Source organism: Neoarius graeffei, chromosome 13 (genome assembly GCF_027579695.1).
Source record: "Neoarius graeffei isolate fNeoGra1 chromosome 13, fNeoGra1.pri, whole genome shotgun sequence".
NCBI classification, from domain to species: domain Eukaryota; kingdom Metazoa; phylum Chordata; class Actinopteri; order Siluriformes; family Ariidae; genus Neoarius; species Neoarius graeffei.
Genome location: NC_083581.1, coordinates 13,464,143 through 13,483,562, shown reverse-complemented (window position 1 = coordinate 13,483,562; position 19,420 = coordinate 13,464,143). Strand labels below are relative to the sequence as shown.

Below are 19,420 nucleotides of genomic sequence, written 5' to 3'. Positions count from 1 at the left end.
TTTACATCTACATGTCCAAGGCTCAGATCACATGGTACCTGGCCAAGGAGAGAAACCAAATTCAGCACAGGTACTTAAATACAGCACAGAGGTGATAACAGTGAGTGTGGAGTATCATGGGTAATTTGCCAAGTCGAGTTGGTGGAAAACTATAGACCCCTTGCGCATGATGTCACGCATCACTTGATAATTACACCTAGGGGTCAAACAGACACCATCTTTCGTGTAAGCAAGGTGTAATCTGTCTTCAATATGGTTCATTTTTACGCTGTTTTTGGTTGTTCAAATCGAGAAATAGATAAAAGGGTATTACCATCTTCCCGCTATCAAGAAAAATGTTGAGAAGCAAACGCTTCAAGAACAACGAAGAAACGAGTGGCTAAAGAGAATACGACAAGAGGAGCTAAGCCTAAAACCTCCAGAGAAATTCGCAAATGTATTTAAAAAAAATAGAAAGTTGGAAGGGAGTATGGAAGAGTTTGCTTAAGAATCTCGTTTTATTTTTTCTGCACGTATTCAAGTTAGCTTCTTCATGAAAGGGTCTGATTTTCTTACAGTTGAAGCTGCTTCCTTATTTTACACTGAAAACCCAGACTGGTTTCAAACAACTTGGACATAACTCAGTAAAAAACCCAACAAGGAGCGACATGCACGATATATCCTGAAAGAACAGAAAAGATTAAGAGCAGAGAGTGCTGAAGCTTTGTTTTTATCATCAGAGGAACCCATTCCTGTACAAAATGCCACCATGAAGCCAGAGAGTAGTGAACCTACAGTTCGAGAGTGTCACACACACACACACACACACACACACACACACACACACACACACTGAACTTTACAACAGCTGCATGAATGTGAAATGTAAATAAATCAATTTAGGCAGGAAAAACAATTTTGGATAAAACTGTTATTGTCCGTTACACACATCAACCTGTGTGACTCAGTTGTGCCTTTTGAATAAAGAATAAATGAAGAGGAAACTGAACATTAACCGTTTATTGAAATTATTACTACTCCAAGGGTGATTATAGTTACTATGTGACTATAGCTACAACTGGAATGTGCTGATTTTGTTAGCGTTGGTAATTATTGTACCATCCACTATTAGATAAAATTAAAATAAAATCTTACAATGTTGTTTGAAAGTCTAGAGCAAGATATTTTGTTATTTCACAAATAACCCTTTAGATATTGTTTTAACAATAATAATAAACATCACTGTATAAATGATAGAGTGCAAATACCTCTAATTAGATGTCCTTAGGGTTGCTGAGACGTGGAGGGTCGGGAATTCCATCTAGCCCACAGTTCAGGTAGGAGTACTTTGAGAATAAATGCTTTGGCTTTTGCAACATTCTGTCCCCAAAAGCTGATGTCAGGAAAAAGTATTTACACAAGGAAGATTTTCTTGCTTTTATAGTTTTTTTTTTTTTAACTGTTCTTGTGTGTCAAGAGTCTTTTGGGGTGTGTGTGTGTGTGTGTGTGATATATTCCAACACGTAGCTAATGCTAGACCACAAATCTGCATAGTCACTCCAGTCGTTTCGAGGAATTTTGTACGGATCATGATCACTAATAAACTTATTTCTATGTATAATCTAATCAAATTGCTTCTTTCTGACTAAGATTATCCCAGTAGTCCAGAAGTAGAGCTTTTTTACCTCGCCCACGACAGAGTAAGCGGGGTGAGGTACTGTAATCAGTGTGGTTTGTTTGTGTGTCTGTCTGTTAACAATCTAGCATCTAGACGGTTGCACCAATTAACTTCAAATTTTCAGGGTAGGCGGGCAATGGTCCGTAGATTACCTGATTAAACTTTGGGGTAATCAGGTCAAGGTCACCAGAAAGGCCAGGCGAGGTTTGTTTTGCCTGGCAACACTTATTAGCTGTCGTTTTCTTCAGACAACAGCAACAGACACTGGACATCTTCACTTGGCTTCAGCATGTAAACAAAGCTCGCTTGTCCCCCAGGTATACGGTAGTGACAGTTGGTAACGTAAATGTGACATCATTGCAAGGGGTCCATAGGAAATACATATGTCAATCTAGCCAGCTGACTACCGTAACTGCTAAGTGCTAGTTAAAAAAAAAGAGCATTTTAATGTCCAGATGACGTTAAAATTTTAATTTCTGAATTCACCTCCTTATCCTATTACATTTATAAAGTACGTTCCTGTGTGTGTGGCATTATATCACCAGACCAGGACTTTCTGGAAATGCACAAGTGGAACAAAAAACATCTGATGCTGACTCCATGTTTCCACAAAGAGTGACATGAAAAAGTGTGCGCGCATACAAAAACGTGTTCCAATCTCTCCATGACTGATGTGTTTGCCTGCCGCTGTTATGACATCTTTTGCTCTTCTCCCTCTCTCCCTCATACACAGTATTTTTTTTGGAAATGTGCCTGAAGGCTACAGTCACCCCTCACTCCTTCCAGCACTTATATCATCTCCCAGTTCACAATGACACTCTCAGGTCACTTAGAGATGAGGGATACAATGAAAACACCCAAAACACAGAGCTGTTGTAGGAGAGGAGAAAACCACTAGTATAAATGAAAAATATTTAACTACATAAAAGAAACAATAGTCTGGTCACTGGGTTATATCACTTTCATTGTGATTTTCTGTTAGAAAGTGTGGAACACAAAACTGTGTGTTATGTTATAGTGGTGCTTGAAAGTTTGTGAACCCTTTAGAGTTTTCTATATTTCTGCAGAAATATGACCTAAAACATCATCAGATTTTTACACAAGTCCTAAAAGTAGATAAAGAGAACCCAGTTAAACAAATGAGACAAAAATATACTTGGTCATTTATTTATGATCGCAGCCATGAAAAAGATCCAATATTGCATATTTGTGAGTGGCAAAAGTATGTGAACCTCTAGGATTAGCAGTTAATTTGAAGGTGAAATTAGAGTCAACTGTTTTCAATCAATGGGATGGTCACAAAGGATCCCAGGGTAACTTCTAAACAACTGAAGGCCTCCCTCACATTAACATTCGCCAAATGTTCATGAGTCCACCATCAGGAGAACACTGAACAACAATGGTGTGCATGGCAGGGTTGCAAGGAGAAAACCACTGCTCTCCAAAAAGAACATTGCTGCTCTTTAGCAAACTGCAGACGATCATGTGGACAAGCCAGAAGGCTATTAGAAAAATGTTTTGTGGATGGATGAGACCAAAATAGAACTTTTTGGTTTAAATGAGAAGCGTTATGTTTGGAGAAAGGAAAAACCACTGCATTCCAGCATAAGAACCTTATCCCATCTGTGAAACATGGTGGTGGTGTAGTATCATGGTTTGGGCCTGTTTTACTGCATCTGGGCCAGGACGGCTTGCCATCATTGATGGAACAATGAATTCTGAATTATACCAGCGAATTCTAAAGGAAAAATGTCAGGACATCTGTCCATGAACTGAATCTCAAGAGAAGGTGGGTCATGCAGCAAGACAACAACCCCAAGCACACAAGTCATTCTACCAAAGAATGGTTAAAGAATAATAAAGTTAATGTTTTGGAATGGCCAAGTCCTGACCTTAATCCACTCGAAATGTTGTGGAAGGACCTGAAGCGAGCAGTTCATGTGAGGAAACCCACCAACATTCCAGATTTGAAGCTGTTTTGTACGGAGGAATGGGCTAAAATTCCTCCAAGCCAGTGTGCTGGACTGATCAACAGTTACCAGAAACTTTTAGTTGCAGTTATTGCTGCATGGGGGGGGGGGGGGGGGGGGGGGGGGGGGGTCACATCAGATACTGAAAGCAAAGGTTCACATAGATATGCAATATTGGATCATTTTCCCCAATAAATAAATTACCAAGTATAATATTTTGTCTCATTTGTTTAACTGGGTTCTCTTTATCTACTTTTAGGACTTGTGTGAAAATCTGGTGATGTTTTAGGTCACATTTCTGCAGAAATATAGAAAATTCTAAAGTGCTCACAAACTTTCAAGCACCACTGTACAGTAAAATAAATCAATGACAGCATGATGCAATGAAGCCCAGGTCCTGTTTCCACCAAAAGTTGATTATTTTCCTGTAACTCACACACCTACAACAGGACAAGGGCAGTCATATGACTTTCATCCCAACACAGAGGACGACTGGAACGTGAGTACGTGTTGGTCACTGCTCTTTTACACCTGAACATCGCTCTGTGTGCAACAAGGTTCTTTTTAACAGCTAACTCCAAATTTATTTTAGTCTTTTGATGAAAATACACATAGTACATTTAATCGTGTTTTGACCGGCGTTCATGATTGAATGGGATCTGGTCAGTTTCCACTTCCCAGAAGGAAAGATCCATTTGAACAGCTCTCCAAGTTGTAACTGCTCCCCGGAAATTCAGAGTTTTTCCACAGCAATCTATGTGGTCACTCGTGATTTAAGCAACATTGAGTTTCCGTTTATATTTGAAATACTAAGTGATTTAAATAATTCACTTTTTGCAAGACTTTTTTCCTCCATCAAACTGCACTTTCATGTAATTTTCAGTGCTATTAACAGTGCATTATCAAATGTACTTTAAAGGTTAGACATGTAACGATATTGTCAGAAGATGAATTGCGATGCAAATTTATGATGATTCGATTAATCACGATTCATTTTTAAATTTATCATGCTGCATAATCTTGTAGTTTTTCTTAACTGTAATTGCGTTGTTTAGACATCAGAGGGGGCAATAACGTACCGAGGGAATGAATGCGACTTCACCATAAGCAGAAGTAAGACAGCTCTAATGCAGCGAAAACACACACACCCCTAAAATGTGAAAGAGCTGTAGTGTGATGGTACAAATAGATTCAACAAGAAATCATAGCTCTCTTTTTACAGACTGCTGAAAGATAAAGAAAAAAAATGGAGACAGAACAAAATGTTCATAAACATTTATTAAGAAAAGGAATATTTTAGTTAATAGGCTATTATATTTTACCCCAATCTTTACAAATGTGGGGAAAAATTAGTCTAGTTATTAAGAAAATTAAACATTTTTATTTAATAAAAAATGTTTAAGTTGATAAAGAACAGGACAATAAATGTTGCATTTTATGGTAAGAAAACTTTATTCACCCCCCCCCCCCAAAAAAAAATTGTGGGAAAATTGAATTGGATGAATAGTTACATGCCTATTAAAGATAAATTAATCACTCAAACAGCTATTTAACTCCAGTTTTAGTAGACAGTGACAGAAGACTGTTTTCAATGAATGCATTAATCTTATTTCTGAAATCAGATGACTGAGTTCACATGAAGGGGTTGCGAGCTGGAAAATTCCCAATTGTTGTGAACGCAGCATTAGTTTTTTGGTTGCCATTAATTTTAGTCTAGGTTTAATTGGTGCAAAAAAAAAAAAATTCCCACAAATTAATTCTGGTCATCAGGTTCACCAGATGTCAAGATGCTACTCTAAGCTGTTTCTCCTCTGGAATAGAACATTTTAGTCACAAACAGAACGTCACTGCAGTCAAAAAGAGGGCTAAAGAGAAGGTCTCATCATCAGAATTACTTCATGATTGACCCTGGAAGGCTCGAAATGGTCTATGACAGACATTTCAGACCCTTCTGTCAGTATACATGAGCACCAGGGACCTTGACAATTGGAAGGGCGTGGTTTCCATCCCTGGAAAGTCAAGCGTCAGATGAAGTCATCAGTCACAACTGTGAAGGCATCAGTGAGCATCCTTGAGGCATACATGAGGCTTACGTGTGCTACTCTCCATCGTAACCATCTAGCTCAAAATATTCATGGAACAACGTTCTGCAGAAAGTGAACAGTTCGCCTGGGGGCGTGGCTTTTGTCTTGCCGTGGTTATGCCGTACTGCAGTCATGAAAACTGTACACACTGCTATCATTGCCATAAGGCCACAGGGTTTCCCATACATAGACCATTGTGTGGCGCAGCGCCACACAATGGATTCCTATCGCCACACAATCAGACTCGCGATTTTGAAAAAAATAAATAAAATTCCGTTGCGTATCGTTCCGTTCATTCATAGTGCTCTTTCTTCTCATTCACGCACGCGCACACCCACACACAGAGACGGAGAGGCATGTACACAGGCCTGCCGGTGCGCATATACCCAGATTGCAAGTAGGCCTGTTAGGCTAATTAAAAATAACGCAGCCTTCCCGATTCGCCTTCCGACCACTTATTTTAAAAGTTAGCCTACGTCGTGCTCGTGATGAGCTTTATCACAGCCTTCTTGGCTTACAGGAAACAGACATCCCTGAGTCAGGCTATAAACCAATTTTGATGCATACAGTAGCAGCCTGACGCGAGGAACCGGCCTTACTGCATTATCCCATTTATCCCGCTTCAGCAATGACTTCCCTTACGATAGGGCACTTGAGTTTTTTTTTTTTTTCAGGAAGCCACGCAGAATTAAATGTTCTGATAGGGCATGCAGGCTTTGTGCCAATTAGGGTAATGCTTTTTCATTATTGTTAGTTGCCTTGGGGTTACCTTAAGTGGTTTCTTACAATTCTGATATTTTATTATTATTTTGTTACATTACACTATTTATTTCATTTTAGTATTGGTTGAGGTAAGTGTTGAGTTCAATATTTAAAATAAAAACCTCCGGCTTGTTTTCTGCAATTTATTCCTTGAATGTCAACTAAAGAATGATTGAAAGATTGCCACCAAAAAGGCAAAAAACTAAGGTAAAAACCAGAGATGCACCGATTGACCGGCTGCCGATCGGAATCGGCCGATTTTCACATGATCGGCCATGACCGGCGACCGGCCGGTCAAAATTAAAATATGCCGATTTTCTGCCGATCAAAACTTGTGTATCACAGAGATGAAAGTGGAAATACTCGTAATTCGCAAGTAAAAAGACTGCAGCTACACTGGCAGCTTGAACATGCTTTCTAGTGCGATTGTGTTGCGTTTGCACAGAACAGTGTCAGTCCTGCACGCCTAAGGAGCTCCGGCGCGCGCGCCGTTAAATAAATAAATAAATAATTCACTATTTTTGGATATATTATATATCCAAATATAGTGAATTTTTTTTGTGCCAGATATTGGATGTGAAAAGAAGAAAATGTTTGTGGTTGTGTGAATTTCCCATTACAGGAATTAATACGTTAGCCTATTACCAAACATCTAGTTAGATTTGTACAAAGAGAGAAAAAAATTTCTTTGTTTTACAACCTCGGTTACACTTGATTCCATTGGAAATTACTCTACAAATACACATTTGACAATGATGATAGAATGGCTATGGTATGACTGGAAATTATTTTTGTATTTTGACACTGAATGAAGAAATGGGTTGTTCTATAAGGCATAAGTTTTCAGATGTAAATAGGCTTATGAAAGTGTGTTCCATAGCAGTAGGCAAATAATATATGAGGGGAAAGTTGTTTTTGTGCCAGATATTGGATGGGAAAAGAAAAAATGTTTGTGTGAATTTCCTATTTCAGGAATTAATGGGCAATTCCATGTAATTGTCAACCTCACCATGCAAAAATAAAGCAACATGTAATACATCAAAACCACTCCCAGAGATATCACCTAGGCCTGTATTTTACAGATGTGAATAAGTTGAACCAATTTGTAACCAACCTAATGTGTCACTGTCAGTCTTTCTTTCTTATAATGTAAAACCCAAGCTAAAATCAACTTTGATCATGCACAATTCTATATTATTGCCACAAGCCACAGAAATGTATGCTAAAATCCACAAAACAGCAAAACAATAGCCATCCTAAATATTATTTAAGAACTTTGATAGTTTTAGCTGATATTTAGAGAGTTTTTCAAAGGGTTATAGTGGTTAAATTGCTGATTTTCTAAACATATGCCATGTCTAGTTCAGACGCGTCACATCCATAACGGAATTTCGTCACATCCATAACGCTGACTTTTCCTTCCGAAACTCTGCATGAAATACAAAATATTTTAAACAAAGATTTTTTTAATATTCACCTTGGACCCCTCTATCAAATGGATATCTCCATTTCGACATTAGGTTTACAATTTCACAGAGTTTGATAAAAATGTACAGTCACCCAAGAAAAGTGATACTTTTTCTGTCACATCCATAACGCATCTTTTATTGGCGTTTTCTGGCATGCCCTAGATGTACTATGGGAATTGTTCTTGTTCTATCACTTCTCCAGTATGGTACAGCCTTAAAATATGCAACACCTGTTTAAATACTGGGAGACAATAAAGCATGCACTGGGTCATTTGTTGCCATTTTGAGTTCAAGTGTCACGTCCATAACGCTGGAATTGCTCTAATATGGGGCGGCACGGTGGTGTAGTGGTTAGCGCTGTCGCCTCACAGCAAGAAGGTCCGGGTTCAAGCCCCGTGGCCGGCGAGGGGCTTTCTGTGCGGAGTTTGCATGTTCTCCACGTGGGTTTCCTCCGGGTGCTCCGGTTTCCCCCACAGTCCAAAGACATGCAGATTAGGTTAACTGGTGACTCTAAATTGACCGTGAATGTGAGTGTGAATGGTTGTCTGTGTCTATGAGTGCGTTTACATGCACATGGAGAAAATCGAATTTCTGCCGTTGCTCGACTGAAATCGAAGTTCTAAATGCCATGGATACACCTTAGCTAGGCTGAAATTGAACCAAACTTGATTTCTCGTAATCGAGCTACACGACCTAGATTATGCGATTTTTGCCGAGCTACTTAGTGCATGTATACCCTATCGAGCTACGTAGTCGAGCTACTTACTTCAGCACTGCCCCTTCCGGAAGCGACAAGTGACGAGACCACAAGCGGGAAACACGACAGCCTCGGTCAGCATGACAACAGTAGTAGCGAGCAGCAGAAAAGGTCAGGAGGAACAAACGAAGAAGAGAAAATGGCGAGCAGAAACGTGCACTTCTGGAGCAATGAGGAGACAGAGTTTATGCTCATTCAGCTTAAGGAGTTGAATATATTAAAATTCATGGACGGGAGAAAAACGCGCAATGGAGAACACGGAACTGATAACTCTTGAATAGCTCTTCTTCATGATGACAACCGGAAGTGTACCAACACGATGGGGCATGTAGCGCCACCTGTGGCTCGGGTGCACAATGTACCTCACACAATAGCTCGATTTCCTTGTGTGCATGTAGGATTGGATTTCTCTGGCACCCCTGCTGGGACCCTTTGCTCGATTACCGACAGCAGCTCGATTTGGATGTGCATGTAAACGCACTGTATGTGTCAGCCCTGTGATGACCTGGTGACTTGTCCAGGGTGTACCCCGCCTTTCGCCCGTAGTCAGCTGGATAGGCTCCAGCTTGCCTGCGACCCTGTAGAACAGGATAAAGCGGCTAGAGATAATGAGATGAGATACCAAACATGAAGAAAGATTTTACAAAGAACAATGCCTTTTTGTTTCTCAGCCTTTGAGGTGTTGAAAATTTATTACTGAAAATCTGGCAAAATGTTCTATTAAAGAAAAATAGTCTTTGTGTGTGCTGTGAAGTGGTTTGAAAAAAATGAAATCGGAATCGGCCAAAATCGGTATCGGCAGGTCACACTCCATGGAAAATCGGAATCGGCCCAAAAAAATTGCAATCAGTGCATCTCTAGTAAAAACTAAACTTTAACTTCAATTTTGGTGAGTAATTTTCATAAATTTAAAAAGACAGGTTTTCCACCAACATCAAGCCCAGCAAACTAATGGCCTGCCCTGTAATGTAAAGTTGGGTCAAGGAATGAAACCAGGCAGGGTTCTGGTAAAACTGTTTTAGCGGTCTTCTCTTAAAGAACTTAAAAGAATTTAGATTGAACTGAATAATCTCAAATGCTTCTTGTAGCTTTAAAATAGTCCCAGCAGGTGACTCTGAAGAAAAATACTGTGGGTTTGAACACCGCCCGCTGTAAACACTTTGCATACATCCCAATGACCAACTCCACTGACCACCACGACACCACCGCGCACGATTCCCTCATCAGCACAATAGAGCACCATAAATTGCTACCTGGTCTGTGGGAAACACTGGGCCATACGTCACTATACATCGCTGCTGCCATTGGTTCTACCGGCATCTTCCGTGGCTAACGTGCTTTCATTTGCATATTTAGTCTGCCCAAATTTATGCCACAATTCACCTCCAAAATCTACCAGCATGGCCGCGGTAGCCCCAGCCACGGTTCTCACAGACCAACCGGCTACGTGTAACCTTAGCGTAATGTTACTAAACATGCGACAAGTGTTTCTCCAAAGTTCTATCCAGGCTTTCAACTCAAAAGTATGAAAACAAGAGAATGTGGAGAATCTCTGGGTTTAATAAACTGCTCAACAGTCCAGTTTTAAACAAAGAAGTGAGCAGAAAGCAAGAGTCAGTCCAATAAAATCAACAAATCAGACGTTAGCCAAACAAACAGCATGTGATTATTTTCAGTCTTGGACTGGCTGTAAACAATGCGGTGAGGGAGTGAGCAAGATTTTCCAAGACCCTGCTGTGTCGACAGTTCATACTGAACGTTTTCTCAGCACGGAAAGTCCTCATGAGGAAACACGTCACACAGATACACTCTGTTCACTGCACCCGGTTTAATTTCATTTCATTTCATTTCAGAGAGTCCTCTATTAACATAGCAGGCAGAAGATAACAGAGTGAGACTCCAGACTTGGTGTGATTCAGGATTTCCAGTGAAGGAAAAAAAGAAATAAGCACAAACACAGCTGTGTCTCACAGGGCTGTGCTAATAATCAGTTAGACACCACAATCACGATATGTTCTCAAGAACACTGTGTGTTAAGGTTAAGGACAGCTAAAGTCTTGATATTGTAACCTGTGATAAAAGTTGACATAATCTTTGAAACATCTTTTACCAAAAAAAAAAAAAAGTGAGGTGGTTCAGGAGTCAGACCAGAGCATCTAGCAGTGCTTAGCTGACAACTTGCACATACTCTGTCAGAGAGAGGAGGAAAGAAAAAAGGGGGAGAAAGACAACATCTCTCTTTCTTTCACACTCTCTCACACACACAGGAAAAAAAGGGGAGGGAGGAAAGAGTGATAGAAAGAGACCCAAAACACCACACAGAAATACAGAGAACTCTAATGAAAGACACACACACATTGTAGCTCCATCTGGTTCACAGTCCTATCAAGGCCCTAAAGCTTTTCTAAACCTCCTGGAAGTCTTTGAGGCACCACTCATGCCCCAGAATGCCTCAAAACACAGAAGGACAAAACACTCAACAACAAAATTCCCCAATAACTCTCTTATTCTGACTTTTGTTAAGATTTAAAAAAAAAAAATTCAGAAAGTCTGAATTAAAATGCTGTTTGTGTATTTTACTGTTACTATTCACACACAGTAATGTTGATGTTTCACCTCCAGCTTTATCCGAAACCCCTGACTGTCCTCAAGACTCATCACAAACATCACAGATGACCAAATTCATTCAGAGTGAACAAGTCCAGGATTAAGTCTACCTAAAAAGAAAACCCAGAACCAACATATCCTGAATTAAGAACGACAGTGTGAAACAACTCCTGAACCATCAAACCTGGATATAACCATTACAGATTTCAGAAATCCAGACTGAAGTATTCCAAATCCAAAATACTGAATGAAGAAATCTAAAATTAATTGCAGCAAATCCTGAAGTAAGGCAGCACGGTGGTGTAGTGGTTAACACGATCACCTCACAGCAAGAAGGTTCTGGGTTGGAGCCCAGTAGCCGACAGGGGCTTTTCTGTGTGGAGTTTGCATGTTCTCCCAGTGTCTGCATGGGTTTCCCTCACAGTCCAAAGACATGCAGATTAGGCTAATTGGTGGCTCTAAATTGACCATAGGTGTGAACCTGAGTGTGAATTGCTGTTTGTCTCTATTACCCCTTTTCCACCAAATCAGTTCCAGGGCTGGTTCGGGGCCAGTGCTTAGTTTGGAACCAGGTTTTCTGTTTCCACTGACAAAGAACTGGCTCTGGGACAGAAAAAACGGTTCCAGGGTAGCACCAGCTCTTTGCTGGGCTAGAGGAAAGAACTGCTTACGTTGCAGGGGGGGCGGAGTTGTTAAGACCAACAACAATAGCAAGACTGTGAGAGGGTGCCATTTTTAAATAAGTGACGGGATATCATGGATGCAGTAAAGCAGCAGTCATCCATTATTGTTGTTGTTGCTGCTTCTTCTTCTCCATGTTGTTGTTGCTTCGATGTTCGCGCCAAGGTTTATGCAAACGCAGCGATGTAACTGACGTATACAGTGACGTAATGACTTGGCTCCCCTTAGCACCCCAAGCTACGGAAAAGCAAACTGGTTCTCAGCTGGTTCGCAAGTTGAACGAGTTGTGAACCAGCACCAGCCCCGAATCAGCCCTGGAACTGATTTGGTGGAAAAGGGGTATTGGTGACCTGTTCAAGGTGTACACCGCCTCTCACCCATAGTCAGCTGGGATAGGCTCCAGTTTGCCTGCAACCCTGAACAGGATAAGCAGCTACAGATAATGGATGGGAGATATATATATATATATATATATATATATATATATATATATATATAATGTATATTTATTTATTTTTAAACACACACAGATTAAACAAATATTAAAGAGTAAACCTGCTTTTAACAAATCCAGAGCTAACAGGTAAAAGTGAACAGATCCTGACTGAATAACCAAGAATGGCTGTACATTAGGAATGGATAAACCCAGATTGTGATTAAGAGCTCCGTAATCCGTGGAGTGAGTCATCTGGGATTCAGATCCCTCAGCCCAGAGTGCACTACTTAGGGAATGAGATAACAGTTCTACACTTTAAAAAAAAAAATGCTGAGTGAACAGGAACAGGGGGATTTGGCCAGGAGATTGAAAAGGGATTCAGTGGAACTTCTCCCCCCCACCGCTGTTGAACATATAAACTGTTGTTGCATACAGACGCACCATGTCGTGACTCCATGCACAGACTTCTGCATCAAGTATGCACTGCAATCTGTGTGTGTGTGTTGCAAACCCCCTTTTTGTCCCTAACCATGTTATTCCCTCTAATCCAAACAAGCCAAATGCGCGTGCACACAATGCAAAACAAACTTCTAGCACTGATACACAACACATATTCAGTCAACACATAGCACCACCATTTTATAGACCTCTACATACCCATAGTAGCTCCTCTGATATCTCTGCAGTGAGGGAAAAGGAACAGCAAGCACCAGACTTTGTGTGAGTATGAGTATTTGACATGCAAACTGAGAACGCGCTGCTTTAGGACTCCCTCTGACGTTACACATGTAGCCACGCCCACTCCCCCCCCCCCCTTCACGCCTGCAGTGTGTGATACAGGCGCCAGAGGGCGCGCGCCGCCCCAGACAGCACATAGTATATAAATAAGAACGCCTCCTTTCCCGTTTTGTTTTGGTTTTACCATAAATTCCTTAAAGATAGACCCCTTTTCATCTCATCTCATCTCATTATCTCTAGCTGCTTTATCCTGTTCTACAGGGTCGCAGGCAAACTGGAGCCTATCCCAACTGACTACGGGCGAAAGGCGGGGTACACCCTGGACAAGTCGCCAGGTCATCACAGGGCTGACACATATGGCCCTTTTCCACTACCCTTTTTCAGCTCACTTCAGCTCACTTCAGCCCGACACGGCTCGCGTTTCGACTACCTCAGAACAGCACGACTCAGCTCGCTTCAGCCCTACTCAGCACTCAAAACTCTTACGGTTTTGGAGTGGGGCTGAAGCGGGCCAAACCAAGCCGAGTGGGGCGAGGGGCGTGAGGAGACACTCCCCTGTGCACTGATTGGTGAGGAGGAGTGTCCTCACATGCCCACACACGCCCCGCGAGCACGCTGGGATCTGTAAACACTGTAAACCCAGAAGAAGAAGAATTACGAATTACGAGAATTTCTGAAGCCTTATGCGCCTCGCCTCATCTATACGCTCTTGCCAGTATCTGTTGCCGTTGTCGGTGACAACAAGCCACAGCACCAAGACCAGCAACACTAACGACTCCATGTCCTCCATGTTTATTGTTTACTATCCGGGTCGTGAGACTACCACTTAAAAGGTCACTGATGTCACTGTTTGCGCCACCTAACGACATCACGTGACGTCCACCCACTTTCGCTAACTCCACCCAATGTGTCCACCCACTTCCAGCCAGCACAGTTCAGCACGGTTGCAGTCGAAATGCAACTCCAACAGCCCCACTCAGCTCGACTCAGCCCAGCTCGGCTCAGCCCAACTCAGCCGCGTTGGTAGTGGAAAAGCGGCAATAGACACAGACAACCATTCACACTCACGGTCAATTTAGAGTCACCAGTTAACCTAACCTGCATGTCTTTGGACTGTGGGGGAAACCGGAGCAGCCGGAGGAAACCCACACAGAGAACATGCAAACTTCGCACAGAAAGGCCCTCGCCGGCCACGGGACTCGAACCCGGACCTTCTTGCTGTGAGGCAACAGCGCTACACCACTGTGCCACCCGACTCCTTTTCAGATTTCTCAAATTTAGGCCTTAAAAATAAATTTTCCCCGACACCCAATTATTTTTTTTAGTGGACCGAAAGCTACTGAACCCGAATCACAGACTTCTGATTTTATTACTTTTGTTTCCTAAAATAACAATTAATTAATTTAGAGCCCAGTGGCCCTAAATTCTCCACCAATTTTTTCTTGCCTCACAGTGACTTAAACCAAGATACTATGTCATGCATGATGTGTGTGTGTGTGTGTGTGTGTGTGGGGGGGGGGGGGGTTCCCTGTTCGCAACACATTGTGGGATACAAATTTGCAACCTGAGAGAACAATGGAGCACCTGGGAGTGTGTATGAAACACATAAGACTGACTATAGTAATGGAAAGTGAGAAGAAAAGGTATATATACAGTATATATACACACACACACACACACACACATATATACAGTATATATATATACACACACACACACACACACACACACATATATACAGTATATATACACACACACACCCACCCACCCACACACACCCACACACACATATATATATACAGTGTATATATATATATATATATATATATATATATATATATATACACTGTATATATATATGTGTGTGTATATATATATATATATATATATATATATATATATATACACACACACACACACACATATATATCCTATCACTCCTTCAATCAAACTTTAGAGATTTTTTTCTCTTCTTGGGCTCATGTCTGAAACGGGTGGGTTATACAGGAAATTCACATGGTTATACTAAATTCAAGTTTAGGAAAGTCTATTAGTGGCATTACAAAGATAGAGGAGGGTTCGTATTCCCAAAACTATTACTTCTGATCACTATGTTTGGCAAAAACATAAGCAAGCACAAATATCAAAAAGATGAATGTAACAGGCCAGGCGGGATCAATGTCACTTTCGTTTTTATTTTTAACTGTCACTTGATACAAAACACGCTTTTAACACAAAATATCAATTTCAAAATAAACTGTGTGCCACTGCACTGACGTGATTTCAGCCAGGGGAAGAGATCCTCTCACTGCTCACGCGCGCGCGCGCGCGCACACACACACACACACACACACAGTACCGGGCTCGGCGCTTGACCATGCCCCCACTGCCACAGTGAAAAAGAACCGTATACTGTCTTGATCAGTGAAGTAAACTGCACAGTATAATAGCAAATCGAGAGGCTGTTCACCAGAAGTTGTGCAATATAGGTGTATAGTCTAATTACACATATTTTCGCTCAGCGGTCTTCACCATCACAATGATAAAGGCTACGTTTACCTTCTGTGTAAACTATCTAATGCACAGGAATAATATTTACATTGTGAAATTAATACATAATTTTCATTATGACAAACAAATATTGGCTAGAATACACTCAATGCAAAACGGACTTCAACAAGATGAGTGACCAGGCTCAAGTTCGCCTCAAAAAGATACATATTTGGGCTAATTGCAGCATGTTCTTCACTAATTACAATATTTACGACAGGGAGAAACATACTAACCAGCATTTGATGTGTAGGATCCACTGGTTCTGTCATATTTTCTGTCACAACTTGAGTACTGAACTTGCAATGTGAATGTTATGTTTAGCTCCTCATTTCATGGCAAAATGACATAACTGGGTCAGTGCCCGGGCAATAAAAACTTGCACATGCACACACCAGACTTCCTCTCTCTGCTTGACTGCACGAAGCGCATGATTTCATGCACATTATTTGCTAGGAAATCCCCTCAAAATAAATAACTTCCCAGCCACAAAATGGCCTGGGTTTTTTTTTTGTTTGTTTTGTTGTTGTTGTTGTTGTTTAATAGATATTACAGAATTTGAATGAATTTTATTTTTAACCCCGCCGACAGTAGTCGGAGGGGTTATTATTTTCACCTGCGTCAGTCTGTGTGTGTGTGTATCTGTCTGTCTGTCTGTGTGTCTGCAAGATATCTCAAGAACCAATGGATCGATTTGGACCAAATTTTGTACGTGTTGCCAATCACCCAGGAAGGAAACCATTAAATTTTGGAGGTCAAAGGTCAAGGTCATGGCAGAACTTCGAAATTTTCGCTCAATGTATTTTAATAGGGAAAAGGCGGGGTTTGCACTCGTTAGAGTGTCCCTGTCTAGTTGAATTTATTTTTATTTCGAACATGTATAAAAAAATGTATGTAACTATTTGTACATACAAAAGAAAGACAACGAGAAAGTGACAAAAAATAACTAAATAAAATAACATAAAGAGCTAAGACATTACAATACACCGCACATTGTTCGAAAAAGGAGTGGGAAGAAGTACAATACTTTTTAAATTTCCCACCCCTTTTTAACTACCCCGAAATCCAAACTACATTAATACACCTATAAAAATATATACCATATATACACTTCATGAATATCTATATAAATATATAATTACAAAAATATATACTACATACCATATATATACACTTCATAAATATCTATATAAATATTTAATTACAAAAATAAATATATACTACATACCATATATACACTACATAAATAAATAAATAAATAAATAAATATATATATATATATATATATATATATATATATATATATATATATATATACACTTCATAAATATCTATATAAATATATAATTAAAAAATATATATATATATACTATATACCACATATACACTTCATAAATATCCATATAAATATATAATTACGGGCGGCACGGTGGTGTAGTGGTTAGCACTGTCGCCTCACAGCAAGAAGGTCCTGGGTTCGAGCCCCGGGGCCGGCGAGGGCCTTTCTGTGTGGAGTTTGCATGTTCTCCCCGTGTCCGCGTGGGTTTCCTCCAGGTGCTCCGGTTTCCCCCACAGTCCAAAGACATGCAGGTTAGGTTAACTGGTGACTCTAAATTGACCGTAGGTGTGAGTGTGAATGGTTGTCTGTGTCTATGTGTCAGCCCTGTGATGACCTGGCGACTTGTCCAGGGTGTACCCCGCCTTTCGCCCGTAGTCAGCTGGGATAGGCTCCAGCTTGCCTGCGACCCTGTAGAAGGATAAAGCGGCTAGAGATAATGAGATGAGATATATAATTACAAAAATAAATATCTACTACATACCTATCCCTGTAAATATGAAGATATAAACTATCCCCATAAATAAATATATACCATATATACCATATACTAAGTTAGTTCTAATATAACAATCAACTCTATTCTATTTATCCCTCATCATTCTCCATTAACATACTTCCTCTTCTATATACTTGTTTAAAAATATTTTTGTACCTTTTTTTAAACAGATTTATATTTGCACTTTGTTTTATTTCTGTCTCCAGTCTGTTCCATAAAGTCACCCCACAGCTCGATACGCACATGCTTTTCATATTTGTTCGAACCTTTGGTTTTTTAAAATTTAGGTCTCCCCTTAGATTATATCCCCCCTCTCTCTCACTAAACATTCCTTGTTTATTTTTTGGCAATAGATTCTTTCTCGCTTTGTACATTATTTGTGCTGTTCTGAATTTGACCAGATCCATAAATTTCAACGTGTGAGTTTATGAATAGTGAGTTTGTGTGATCTCTGTATCCTGTTTTATTTATTGTCCTTATGGCTCTTTTCTGTACATATCGGCTGCAGAGTGGTTTTGTAGGTGTTTCCCCAGACTTCGACACAGTAAGTCAGATATGGCAAAAATAATGAGTAATATAGAGTATGCAAAGATTTACAATCAAGAATATGTTTTGTTTTCCACAGTATTATACAGAAAGTACAGTATTACATATAATATACAGTATTATTATAGAAATAAGCATATATAACAATGACCAAATTTCAGAGGGAACTAAATTTCACCGATTTTATGAAACTGAAAGGGCACCTTGCTTTAAGTTGCTGATGTCAGTCCTGCACGCTGTGGCGCGTGCACCAAAAGGCGTGCCTCGGGCTGTGCATGCGCCGAGTGAGCTCCAGCACGCGCACCGTGAACAAGGCGCACCTGTTCTCAATTAGTTACCGAAGTGTTGGGCTATTTAAAGGAACAGTCCACCGTACTTCCATAATGAAATATGCTCTTATCTGAATTGAGACGAGCTGCTCCGTACCTCTCCGAGCTTTGCGCGACCTCCCAGTCAGTCAGACGCGCTGTCACTCCTGTTAGCAATGTAGCTAGGCTCAGCATGGCCAATGGTATTTTTTGGGGCTGTAGTTAGATGCGACCAAACTCTTCCGTGTTTTTCCTGTTTACATAGGTTTATGACCAGTGATATGAAACAAGTTCAGTTACACAAATTGAAACGTAGCGATTTTCTATGCTATGGAAAGTCCGCACTATAATGACAGGCGTACTAACACCTTCTGCGCGCTTCGACAGCTCGTCTCAATTCAGAGAAGAGCATATTTCATTTTGGAAGTACGGTGGACTGTTCCTTTAAGGACTGCACTGATGGTAATACTATGCGAAGTATTATGTCACGTTCAGAGCCTTGTTTCCCGTGTTTGTGGGTTTCCTGGTTTCTCGACTCCTGTTCCCGATTCTAGTTCTCGTCCTGCCTATGACATACTGTTTGCGCCTCGATCGACCCTTTGCCTGTTTTCTCGTTCATGACCTTGCCTGCCGATTTGGACTGTTTGCTTTTGTGTGTTTCATGCACTCTATGTATAGATTGCATTTTATTCCAATAAACACTTCTGCACTTATATCTGCCTCCCTTGTACACTTGACAGCTGAAATCAAGGAATGATGTCTAAAACGCTCAGAGGCTGTGCTGTTACAGGAAAATAATTAAAGCAAACAGGGTGGTGTGATGAAGTGAAGTCACTAGCTGCGTTTACATGCACCATAATAATCCATTGATAATTGGATTCAGGCTTGAGCAGAATGAAATACTCCATTCAGATTGATAATTTAATCGGATTGAAAGAGTTGGTGTTGGCCTGAGATAATGTGTTTGATAGGAAAATATTAGCCATGTAAATGCTTGAGTGGATTGCGTTTTGCACATGT

General features: G+C 40.5%; 1 protein-coding gene across 3 annotated transcripts in view; it reads right to left on the bottom strand.

The window, feature by feature from the left end:
• Positions 1-13,183, bottom strand: part of gpm6bb (glycoprotein M6Bb) — a 102,295-nt gene extending 89,112 nt beyond the window's left edge. The window contains exon 1 of one of the 3 annotated variants that reach the window (XM_060937269.1): positions 13,081-13,183. Coding sequence is in view for 1 of the 3 variants with exons in the window: in XM_060937272.1 (XP_060793255.1) it covers positions 13,081-13,084 (4 nt within the window). In the remaining 2 variants the exon portion in view is untranslated. The remainder of the gene's footprint in view (positions 1-13,080) is intronic. The other 2 variants (XM_060937272.1, XM_060937271.1) reach the window with 2 other exon arrangements.
• Between the last annotated feature and the right edge of the window lie 6,237 nt (positions 13,184-19,420).